The 12,915-nt window shown below is 43.2% G+C and overlaps 2 protein-coding genes across 2 annotated transcripts in view; both read right to left on the bottom strand.

Moving 5' to 3' along the window:
• Positions 1–9,113: 9,113 nt before the first annotated feature.
• On the bottom strand, positions 9,114–9,809 carry LOC107472391 (uncharacterized). Its single transcript, XM_016091918.1, has one exon. The coding sequence runs from the start codon at positions 9,807–9,809 to the stop codon at positions 9,114–9,116; it is 696 nt and encodes a 231-aa protein (XP_015947404.1).
• A 2,120-nt stretch (positions 9,810–11,929) lies between these two features.
• The window catches only part of LOC107472390 (uncharacterized), a 2,189-nt gene continuing 1,203 nt past the window's right edge, over positions 11,930–12,915 (bottom strand). Inside the window, exon 3 of the mRNA XM_016091917.1 lies at positions 11,930–12,580. Coding sequence (XP_015947403.1) covers positions 11,930–12,580 — 651 coding nt within the window. The remainder of the gene's footprint in view (positions 12,581–12,915) is intronic.

The following is a 12,915-nucleotide window of genomic DNA, read 5'->3' as shown; positions in this document are numbered from 1 at the left end:
TAAAAACATCTCTAAAAATTATTTTATGAGCTACTAGCATAAATGACACTAGTAACATATTTATTATGAGAATAAAACATGAATAATGAGGCCTTAGCATTGCTAAAGTCATCAGAGAGTGCTGGTGCTAAGCTGCACCAGTAAACCGTAAACCCGGTTAAACCGATTTTCTGTTTTTAACTAAAACAGACCAGGTAACCTTATAATATCATTCAATCATTTTCTAATAATAGTATAATGATAATATTATACTATTATCTCTCTCCTCTCATGAATCGAGTCCGGTTCGTCAAACAGAGACTATTTATGAAAGTCAGAATCAAAACTGCCAACCGATACAGTTCAAAAACTAGGTTCTTCGCGATTGCATTATCAAGCTTGCCTCAAAGGAGGTTCTAGCTTAAGGAGGACATAATGACAATGAGGATTGAGATACTTGTTGATATAGAAGAGGTGTTCCCTTTACTGATCTACCGGAGAAATCCGTGCCTTCAGAAAATATCTCGCATACTCTAAAATCAGGGTTGTTACACCATTAAAGCGGAAATAGAACTCCCTAATGGGATGGTTTCCAATTCAAGAATTCTATCCTTGTTCATGCATAGATCTTTGAGGAATTTTTCATATCTAGGAACTTGATGGATAGCATCAAAGAGGGGGATGGTTACCTCAACTTTCTTGAACATTTCTACCATTTTTGGGTCGAGTTCTATGCGCTTTCTAGCTTTCTTTGCAAGTGTTGAAAATGGAAGTGGTTGAGCAATTTCTTCTTCTTCCAAGGTTCTCTTGGCCTTGGTTGTCTCCCTTGTTGGTTGGGCTTCGTCCTCAACTATGACTTGTGGTGTCTCCTCTTCCTCTACCTCTTCCATAACTTGTGGTGTTTCCTCTTCCTCTACCTCTTCTACATCTATTTTCTCCTCCTCTTGGGCGATTGTGATAGGATTTGAGTCTTTTACTCCCTTCTTTTTTAATTGTGTTCCGGATCTAAGGGTGATGGCATTAATGCCCCCCTTAGGATTGGGTTGAGGTTGAGAGGGAATGACGCTTTGGATTGGGGGTTGAGGAGTGGAATTTGATGGTGTATCCATTCGTGCAAGAAGAGCTTGTAGTGTAGAGGTGAGGCCGGTGAGGCCGGAGGCAAGTGTGTTTTGTAGTTCCTTTTGGCCTTGGATGATGGTCCGGAGTGTCTCGTCTTGGTTGGAGGGGGTGGTTGCATATGTGAGTTGAGGAGCTTGTGATTGGTTGGGTGGTGGTCTTTGATGTGGTGGTTGGTATGTTTGGTAGTTTCTTTGTGGGTTTTGTTGGTTGTATGGTTAATTTTGTTGGTTGTATGGTGGCCGGTTTTGTGAGAAATTTTGTGAGTTGTTGTTCCATCTTTGACCTCCTCCGTTGTTGTTGTTGTCCCTATTTCCTTGTTGTTGATTGTCTCTCCAATTTTGATTATGGTACCCACTCCCTTGATTGTAGCTTCCTCCTTGATAAGGGTGCCCTTGGTTAGAATTACCACCTTGGTAGTACCTTTGATTTGGGCGGTCATAGAAATTATCCACCAAGCTTCCTCCTTGACAAGGGTGCCCTTGGTTAGGATTGCCTTGGTAGTACCCTTGATTTGGGTAGCTGCCAAAGTGTTATCTTCTTGAAGGCTTGGGCACTCATCCGTGTAGTGGGAATAGCAAGAACAAATGCCACACACTTTGTTGAGGGGGTGGAGAGTGTTGTTGATATGGTTGAGGTTGTTGTGGTTGTTGTTGGCTCAATTGGAGTTGCCTCAAGATGGATGTCATTTCGCTCAAGGATTGAGTTAGAGCGGTTGTCTCACTACTAGTTGATACCTCATTCACGGTTCTCAGACGGTTGACTCTTCGTCTCATATGTTGGTTGGATTCGGCTAGGTCAATAATAAGTTGCCATGCCTCCTCCGCTGTTTTATACTTAGACAAAGAACCATTGCTAGAGGTGTCCAAAAGAGTTCTATCTCATTTTCGCATCCCTTGACATATGTATCCAAGCAACACTTGAGTGTCAAGCATGTGATTAGGACATGCATCTAGTAGCTTACGAAACCGTTCCCAATACTCCATGCGTCTAGTAGCTTACGAAACCGTTCCCAATACTCGTATAATGGTTCCGTTTCACCTTGTACAATACAAGACATTTCCTTCCTTAGCCTATCCATCTTCTCCGGGGGTAAGAATTTATCCAAGAATCCTCTTCTAAGCAAGTCCCAATCGGAGGTGACTTCACTAGATAGAGTGTAGAACCATTCTTTCGCCTTGTCCTCAAGAGAGAAAGGGAAAGCAAACAACCATATAGCAACTTCATCGGATACTTCCCGTCTAGTGGTTGAGCATATGCGATGAAAGTCCTTGAGATGTCGAATAGGGTCTTGTGTGGGAAGCCCATGAAACTTAGGTAGGAGGTTGATCAAAGCGGTCTTCAATTCAAAGTTTGCATTCAAGTTGGGGTGAGTTACATGAAGGGGTTAAAGGACATAATCCGGTGCACCCGCTTCCTTGATAGTAACTCTCCTCGGAGCATCCATGGCGTTAGTACCAAAAACAAAAGAAGAGTTGTTAGTGATATTGATGGGAGAACGATTATTGCCTTCCTTGAGTGACGGTTCAAGATTCACTTTTAGTAAGGTGGTTGGGGTGGTGAAAACTTTTTCACCTTTCCCAAACCTTAACCGCTTCTGAGCTTGTCTAATATGAAGCAAAGTTCGTTCTATTTCCGGATCAAAAGGGACTAAGCTCGGATTCGGTTGTGAACGCGTTATGCAATGAAGGGGAAATGAGATTCATGGTAACGATGAGGGGTTAGTCACTTGAACAAATTACAATGAAATGCAACTATGTACATATATACACACATTTATTCCAAACAATAACATGGCACACTAAGCAAAATCCCCGGCAACGGCGCCATTTTGATAAACGAGATTTAGCATGTGGATTTAGAATTCAATGATGAATATGATCGTGAGTATAGTCTAATCGACACTTAAACTTCGCATCAAACAATCCTACAATCTATAACCGAGAGTATTAGTCTCCCGAGTCGTCCTCCCTTGGAATTGCTAGAGTGTGCATCTTATTGATTAGAAAGCCTTGTTATAATTCTTTGAAGGTTTTAGCAAAATCGAAAACAAATAATCAATTCTTAGAAGACTTGGCTTAGGGTTGGCATTAGAAATTCTATCCTTATAGTTCTCTCAATGATGACAACAATTAGGCCTTGCTTCATTTAGTTAACCCCTAGGCATAGAGGAAAGTCAAATGAGAGTAATCAACTTGAGTCACAAGTCCTAGCTTTACCTTATGGAAATCTAGCTTTAGTGTACTCCAAGTCAATTAGCAATCCCTAATTCCAAATCAACGATTGGCACAACTATTCAACTTCTTCTAATGGCCCAAACCCTATGCCAAGTAAGAAACTTTTACTCCATAACTAGTGTTGGCATTTCATCAAACATTTGGTGAGCAAGAGTGAAAGCCATGGTAAATTTGAGAAGAAATTAGAATCAAAAGTATTTCAACACAAGGAACTAACAACAATTAACATAGAACAACAATGGAAATGAGATTCTAAAGAAATTGATTAAATCCAAAACTACAAAGTTGAATCCAAGATCTATGAGAATTGAGCAATTACAAACACTAATTGAGATTGGAGAAGAAGATCTATGACATGAACAAAATGAATTGAGAATTGCAGTGGATCTCACCAAAGAGTGAATGAAAATTCAGAAATTGGATGAAGATGAACCCTAGTGAGAGCTTTTGAATCTCTCTCCTTCTCCACAAGTGTAACTAACTATCTTCCAAAATTATCTAGGATCTAGAAAATGAGCTAAAAGTGCTTAACCCTTGTTCCCTTGGTCTTCTTAAGCTTTTCCCGCCAGAGCACTTCCCCAAAATGGGATTCCCAACTGCCTCCACGCCCAAGTCACGTGGCTCTTTAAAAAAATCATGTTCGCACATCAGCGCGGACGCGCAATGTACGCGTGCGCGTCCACGGGACATCTTGTAATGTGCGCGGAGGCGTAATGTACGCATGCGCGCCGTCGGAGATCATGGTCTAGCTGCTACGCAAACCGGCTCGTGGCTTGGCTCTTGGCTTCGACTTCTTAACTGCTCAATCCATGCGGACGCGTCAAGTGCACGCACGCGCCCATGCCGAGATTTTCAAAGTTCAATTCTCATGCTCCCTTCTTTTGCACCCGTCCTTCTTCTCTCTTCCGGTCCGTCCCTGCCCTATATTCTGAAACCACTTAACACACAGGTCACGGCATCAAATGGCATCAAGGAAAGATTAGAAATGTATCTAATTTAGTGCAAAATAGGCATGTTTTCATTCATGAGGCAAAATTAGGAAAGGAACACAAAGTCTTGTATTTTCATGTAGAAAACGTGTGGAATTATTGATAAAACCCCTGAAATCAACACAAGATAAACCCTCAAAATGGAGTATATCAACCTCCCCACACTTAGATTCTAGCATGTCCTCATGCTTAGAGAAATGCAAAAGAAACACAAAAGACCGAGGGATCATCAAGGTATAAGACTCATGAAGTACAACCTACTTATATGAATGCAACTATGACTAGTGCTATTATCTACTTGGTTGGGAACAAATCAACCTTCCTAAGATATATGCAAGCATATAGGGTTCGATGGTGGTCAATCTATATAGGACTTGCCAATTTTCAAGCATCAAATGCAATATATGCAACTTTGCATGAGGAATGCTCGTGAGAGCCGGGAATCAAGGAATTGAGCATCGAACCCTCACCGGAAGTGTTTGTACTCTAATCGCTCAAGTGTTTAGGGTTGATTCTCTCAATCCTCCCCTAATCATGCTTTCTAAGATTTGTTTTTCATCCAACAATCAACAATTATTCAATGCATGCATACATATATCATGATGTCTTTTCTTTGGTTGTAATGGGGATAGGGTCAAGGTAGGATTGTATATGGTTAAGTGGGCTAAATATTTGAATCTTTGATTAACCTAGACTTTTCCACCTAACCTATATAATGACCTTAGTACAATTAAAAGCTAACCTAACTACCCATAATTCTCACTTTTTCCACATACTCATGCATTTTTTTTTCATTTCACAATACTTATGCATTGACTCTTATTGGACTTCACCTTGGGGCATTTTGTCCCCTCTTTTTTTATTTTTTTTCTTTTTCTTCTTTTTCTTTTTCTTTTTCTATTTTTTTTCCTTTTCCATATTATTTTTCTTTTCTTTTTCTTTTGTTTTTCTCATTTTTTTCTTTCTATATACACGAACCTCAATGCATAAGGTTTTACATTTGATCAATACATGAGTATGTACCCAATTCCCAATATTTCCAATAATAATACAAAACTACCCTTTTATTCACCCAATGTCCCAAGGTTCCCACACTTGAATGATACTCACACACTAGCCTAAGCTAATCAAAGATCCAAATTAAGGACATTTATTGTTTTCCGCTTAAAGGCTTGTAATGTGCTAAATTTAAGAACAAATGGGTTAATCGTAGGCTCAAATTGGCTAACAATGGAAGATAAAAGGTAAGGCTATTTGGGTAAGTAAGCTCAATGAAATGATGGCCTTAATCATGTAAATGCATGAATACACAAAATAATGGATATGAGGAATCAAACAAATCAAGGATCACACTCATAGAGAGAGAACAATTGCACACAAGAAGGATAGTAGGTGACTATAAGATGTAGCCACAAAACAAGGCTCAAAGCTCACTAGCTTGTGTCTTTAACTCAAAATTCATGTTCCAAAATATAATTCTTCATGCAAATTTGGCATCAAAATTGTTTAAAATTGGCAATGCCACGGTTGCCCCAAAGTATTGGTTTCCTAAGAAAGAGTTTCATTGTTCTAACCAAGTAAACTTATCATGCAATAAGACCTAATCATGAAACCTATCCTAATTACAAAGGAGTTCAAAGAACAAGAATTTATTCGGGTGTTACCTACGGAGATCGGTCGGCTGACCTCCCCACACTTAAAACTTAGCACGGTCCTCCGTGCTATAGGTTAGGCGCAATGGGTGGTCGAGTCCCGAGTGTCCCTCATCTCCAATGTCATTGCTATCTCCGCCCGTAGTTGCGGTTGATGTGGAGATATCGGGTTCCTCCACAGGTGGGGTGACTACGCTTAGAAGTTTCTTCACGTGAGCGTATCGGCGTTGGTTACGCCTCTCATAACGGTCCAATTTCTTGTGAAGGTCTTCAAGGCGTTGGGTGGCTGATTTTTGTAGTGTGGAAGATGTGGTAGTGTTGCGAGTTGGTGTGGGTAGTCCAATATCCTTGGTGAATTCCGGAGGCTTGAGGCATCTCTTGGTCGGAATAACGTTGCCCTCGACCGGAATTGAGGTTCTCCTATCCTTAGCCTCTCGGTGGACGCCGGCTATTGCAACTAATTCGGTCACCATGGTAGGGAATGGTAGATTTCTCTTGGCATGAATGCGCCCCATGGATTGGCGAATGGCATGCGAAATGTCGACCAGTTTCTCGGTTAAGATGCACCATATCAATAATGCAAGCTCGGCGGTAATGGATGACCCATGGGTGCTCGGGAGCACGTAGTGAGCTAGAATTTGGGCCCATGCCGTGGCTTCTTGAGTGAGGTAGCGGGCATCCAAACCCTTTGGTCGTTGCTTTATTGTCCCCTGAATCCAACATGCGTCGGGCAAAGCAATTACGCGGAGGATAGCGCTCCAATCGAACGCACGGTCATCACATGCAGTCAAGACTTCTTGGTAGGCGTCATAGTCATCTGTCAATGGCTCAATCCCAAGGACTTCGCGGATGGTGTCCACTGTGACTGGCACTTGCTTCCGGCGCACAAATATTGATGTGAGAAGGGATGAGTGGTAGTTGGAATAGAATTCCACCACCCATGAGAGATTGGCCTCCTTTGGTTGCCTCAAGAGGAACCTCCATTGCCTCCGGTCAATGTGCGGCATCACTATCGGAGTGAGGTGAGCCAGTAGGACTAGAAGAGGCTCCGGGTGATAATTCCGTTCAATCATTCTTGAGTAAATAAGTTCGCAGTAGTGGTTAGGGAACTTATTTGAATCCTTTGGAGGGTTGTCCTTCTAAAACATCAATGGGGCCCTTAGCCTTCTTCAGGAGTGGCTTGGCCATTAGTTCCTGGTGCGCTCTATTGGAAGCTGGTTTCTTCGGGGCTTTTCCTTTGTTCCTTTTGATTACCATCCTGTGATAGCAAAGAAAGGGGATAACATCAAACCCAAAGAAGCGTAATTGAATGCGATGATGCAAATGAAGAGTTATGCCATAAGAAGATGGGTATCATTATTACATGACAGCTGCAACATGTAACTCAGATAACATGTGATGAGCAAGGAGAATCATTTGCATGTGGTGCAAGGGTGATTTAAGCATCCGAGTAAGAAGCATGAGAGGCATACACCCGCAAATACCAAAGTGGGAGTCAAATTATAAAAAGGTGAGTGGATGGATTGGAGAATGTGGGGGTGCACCCAAAAGTGGTTAGTTAAGAGGCAATTAGTCAAAATGAGCTCAAAACTCAAGTATGCCTTTCATCAAACACTTGGCGTGCATCCTTGTTGTAGTATGCAATTAGATGCAAGTGAAAGCATTGTACAATCCACAATCCATTATTAATGACTACAGTGCACAGTGGGTGTAAGAAAATCAAGCAACACATCTCATCTATCAATGCAATGGAATGTAGGACCCAAATGCCTATGAAGAGTTAAATGGAAGAAAGAAAGAAACAAAAGCACCCCAAAAAAGTAGCTAAAAAAATTCAAGGGGAAAGAAAGAGACTACCTAAAACAAGTTGAAAATGAAGATTAAGAATCAAAAATAGAGAAGTAGAGCAACAGCGGGTGTAGTAAAGTACCTTGAGAGAGATGGAAATGGGAATGGGGAAAGAGGTTGGGAAGTGGAATGATGGAGGGTGGAGGGTAATGTAGGGGCCACCGGAGGTAGGTGGTCGGAGGTGGTTGGAAGGAAGGGGAAAGTGTAAGAGGGAGGGGGGTAGTGGAGGGGGTGAGAAGAAGAAAAGTGGAAAAAGAATGAAGGGGGGGCAAGTGTGTTCATATGAAATTTTGGCGTCGGGCACCCACGCGTGCGCGCATGGTGCGCGCTCGCGCAAAGAAGCAAGGTGCATTGGTCGCGCCCATGTGCTTGTGCTAGTAGCACAAGGGTGGCATAGAGTTGGCACAACTCTCTGGATGAAGTACCAGAAGTTGGCTGCAGGGATATCGGCGCGCGCGCGCATGGTGCGCGTGCGCGTCACTGTGGTTATGCCCCAGGCATGAGATGGGCCTGGGGTGGGCCTAACTCTCTGTGAAGTGGCCTAGAGGAGGGTGCAAGATGAGGGACGCGTGTGCGCCCTGGGCGCGCGCGCGCACATTGTGTTGCAAGCATATGGACGCGTGCGCGCCAGGTGCGCGCACGCGGCAGAGGTGGTGGGCTGGTGGCTTAGTGCAGGCCTGAGAGTGGCCTAACTCTCTGGAATATATATCAGGAGTACAGAAGGGTAACCGGCGCGCGCGCGCACGGTGCGCTAGCGTGTCGATCTGCAGATTTGTGAAAGCGCGCGTACGCGCCATGTGCGCGCACGCGTGGTTGGCCTGTGCCTCAAGCATGGGGCTGGCACAGGGTGGGCTCAAGTCTCTGGAAAATGTATGGAGGGTCGCTTTTGTCGATCCATGCGTCCGCGCACGGTGCGCGTCCGCGTGGATGGTTGACAAATTCGTCAGGGACGCGCGCGCCAGGTTCGCGCACGCGCAGAAGGGTGCCTTTTCCAGAATTCTGCATGTTTTGCACCACTTATAACATTCTAATCCTCTAAGCGGCCACCTAAGCCCTTTAGAAGGGTGTTTTAACTTGACACTACCAAATGAACTCAACAAATGAAACAAAATTAGCATTGAAATCTAACTACAACTACTCTATTACCTAGGTACTAATCATGAAATCAAGTGTTAAGCAAGTTTCAATCAAGAAATGATGCAATGGTTATGTACAAAGGAAGATCTTACCATGGTGGGGTGTCTCCCACCTAGCACTTTTGTTTACCGTCCTTAAGTTGGACTTCCACTAGCTCAAAGTTCTTGTTCAAGAGAGGCATCCCTCAAGAGGAATACTTCAAATTCCTTGGAGTTCCTTCTTTGCTCACCATGGTACAATTTGAGACGGTGTCCATTTACCTTGAAAATCTCCGGACTTGATGGGTGGCGCAAGTGGTAAACCCCAAAAGGTTCTACCTTCTCCACTTGGTAGGGTCCATCCCACCTTGATCTAAGCTTTCCGGGTAGTAATCTCAATCTTGAGTTGTAAAGAAGAACTAGGTCACCGGGTCGGAATTCCCTCCTCCTAATGTTCTTGTCATGGATGGATTTCATCTTTTCCTTGTAAAGTCTAGAGTTGTCATAAGCTTCTAATTTTAAGCATTCCAATTCCACTAATTGAAGCTTTCTCTCTACTCCGGCTCCACCCAATCTCATATTACATTCCTTTATTGCCCAATAAGCTTTGTGTTCGATTTCTACCGGTAAGTGGCATGCTTTACCATATACAAGCCTAAAGGGGCTCATGCCAATGGGTGTTTTGTAAGCCGTTCGATATGCCCATAGAGCATCGGAGAGTTTGGCGCTCCAATCCTTCCAATTCGGCTTCACAACCCTTTCTAACACATGTTTGATTTTCCGGTTAGAAACCTCAGCTTGGCCGTTTGTCTGAGGGTGGTAGGCCGTGGCGACTTTGTGTATGATGACGTACTTTCTCATGAGGCCGTCCATTTTTTTGTTGCAATGATGCCATATCTTCTCATGAGGCCTTCCATTTTTTTGTTGCAAAAGTGGGATCCTTGGTCACTTATGATTGCTCTTGGGGAGCCAAAGCGACAAATGATATTGTTCCTCACAAAAGAATAAACAACATGAGCATCATCCGTTCGGGTGGGGATTGCCTCCACCCATTTTGACACATAATCGACGGCTAACAAGATGTAGAGAAAGCCATTGGAATTTGGAAATGGTCCCATGAAGTCGATTCCCTATACATCAAAGATTTCACAAAAAAGCATATTTTGTTGGGGGATTTCGTCCTTCTTAGAAGTATTTCCAAACCGAATGCATTGGGGGCAAGATTTGCAATATAGAGAAGAATCTTTGAGAAGTGTTGGCCACCAAAATCCGCAATCAAGGACCTTTCTTGCCGTTCTTTGGGGGCCATAGTGGCCACCTCCTTCAGAAGCATGGCAAGCGTCCAAGATTGCTTGGAATTCAGTTTGAGGTACGCACCGTCGCACTATTTGGTCCGCTCCACACCTCCACAAATAAGGATCGTCCCAAACATAGTATTTGGATTCGCTTTTCAGCTTATCCTTTTTATGTTTACTAAGATTGGGAGGGAAGATGCGTGAAACCAAGTAGTTGCTATTGGGGCATACCAAGAAACTACTTCCGAGATTGCGTGCAAACCATCTAGAGGAAAAGAGTCATTGATAGGAGTGGTGTCGCCTTTTGTGTGTTCGAAGCGACTTAGATGGTCCGCCACTAAGTTTTGGGAACCACTCCTATCTTTGATCTCCAAGTCAAATTCTTGTAACAAAAGCACCCAACGAATTAATCTCGGTTTTGATTCCTTTTTGGTCAACAAATATTTTAGTGCCGCGTGATCCGAGTACACTACAACCTTGGAACCGAGAAGATAGGCTCGGAACTTGTTCAAAGCAAAAACAATGGCTAGGAGTTCCTTTTCGGTTGTAGTGTAGTTGGATTGGGCACCGTCTAGTGTTTTGGAAGCATAAGCTATGACGTAGGGAATCTTACCTTCGCGTTGTGCTAACGCGGCTCCTATTGCATAATTTGAGGCATTGCATATGATTTCAAATGGTTGAGTCCAATTCGGTCCTCGCACAATAGGGGCTTGTGTCAATGCTACTTTAAGTTTGTCATATGCTTCCACACATTCCTTGCTTAGCTCAAATTCAGTGTCCTTTTGTAGTAGTCGAGAGAGAGGTAAGGCTATCTTGCTAAAGTCTTTGATGAAACTTCGGTAGAATCCTGCATGTCCAAGAAAAGAACGGACTTCCCTCTCGGAGGAGGGGTAAGATAAAATAGATATGACATTTATTTTTGCCGGATCTACGGAGATGCCTTCTTTTGAGACTATGTGTCCCAAAACAATGCCTTGTTTAACCATAAAATGACATTTTTCAAAATTTAAAACAAGGTTTGTTTTGGTGCATCTTTCTAAGACTTTTTCAAGGTTACCTAAGCAATGATCAAATGAATCACCGTACACACTAAAGTCATCCATAAAAACTTCCATACATTGTTCTAGAAAGTCCGCAAATAAGCTCATCATGCATCTTTGAAACGTTGCCGGTGCAATGCATAGGCCAAATGGCATACGCTTGTAAGCGTACGTTCCAAAGGGGCAAGTAAATGTGGTTTTTTCTTGGTCCTCTAGAGCTAGTCTATGCATACTCTCCAAGAATTTTGCACTCTTGTCGCTATAAGTTCACCGCTTTCATTTTTGATTGTGGTCACCCCGGATTTCTTTGGCACCACTTGGACTGGGCTTACCCACTCGCTATCCGAGATAGGATAGATGATGTCCGCTTCAAGTAGCTTAGTGACTTCTTTTTTCACAACCTCAAGAATAGTTGGATTAAGTCTCCTTTGAGGTTGTCGGACCGGTTTTGCTCCCTCTTCAAGAAATATGCGATGCTCGCATACTTGGGGGCTTATTCCCACTAGATCCGCCAAAGTCCACCCGATTGCCCTTTTGTTTTTCCTCAATACATTTAGCAATTTTTCTTCTTGTTGAGGGGTTAACTCTTTTGCAATTATCACAGGGAATTCTTGGGCTTTATCAAGATATGAGTATCTTAAATGGGGTGGTAGTGGCTTCAATTCCATCTTAACACCAACCCTTTGATATTCACCAATACGTCTTTCGCAACACCCGTCACGGTTATTATGCTTTTATCTGCTAGGACAAATCTTGCCGTCGACCTTTTTAGTGGTGGCAACTTCAATACCCGGTAGACGGAGAGTGGCATGATGCTAACACATGCTCCGAGGTCACACATACAGTCTATAAATTGAACTCCATTGACGGTGCAAGTGACCATACAAGGGCCCAGATCATCACACTTCTCGGGCAATGCTCCTATTAAAGCGGAAATAGAACTCCCTAATGGGATGGTTTCCAATTCAAGAATTCTATCCTTGTTCATGCATAGATCTTTGAGGAATTTTGCATATCTAGGAACTTGATGGATAGCATCAAAGAGGGGGATGGTTACCTCAACTTTCTTGAACATTTCTACCATTTTTGGGTCGAGTTCTATGCGCTTTCTAGCTTTCTTTGCAAGTGTTGGGAATGGGAGTGGTTGAGCAATTTCTTCTTCCAAGGTTCTCTTGGCCTTGGGGGTCTCCTTTGTTGGTTGAGCTTCATCCTCAATTATAACTTGTGGTGTTTCCTCTTCCTCTACCTCTTCTACATCTATTTTCTCCTCCTCTTGGGCGATTGTGATAGGATTTGAGTCTTTTGCTCCCTTCTTTTTTAATTGTGTTCCGGATCTAAGGGTGATGGCATTGATGCCCCCCTTAGGATTGGGTTGAGGTTGAGAGGGAATGATGCTTTGGATTGGGGGTTGAGGAGTGGAATTTGATGGTGTATCCATTCGTGCAAGAAGAGCTTGTAGTGTAGAGGTGAGGCCGGTGAGGCCGGAGGCAAGTGCGTTTTGTAGTTCCTTTTGGCCTTGGATGATGGTCCGGAGCGTCTCGTCTTAGTTGGAGGGGGTGGTTGCATATGTGAGTTGAGGAGCTTGTGATTGGTTGGGTGGTGGTCTTTGATGTGGTGGTTGGTATGTTTGGTAGTTTCTTTGTG

This window comes from Arachis duranensis, unplaced genomic scaffold, assembly GCF_000817695.3.
Source record: "Arachis duranensis cultivar V14167 unplaced genomic scaffold, aradu.V14167.gnm2.J7QH unplaced_Scaffold_76869, whole genome shotgun sequence".
Lineage (NCBI taxonomy): Eukaryota > Viridiplantae > Streptophyta > Magnoliopsida > Fabales > Fabaceae > Arachis > Arachis duranensis.
This window is presented reverse-complemented; position numbering and strand designations above follow the sequence as displayed.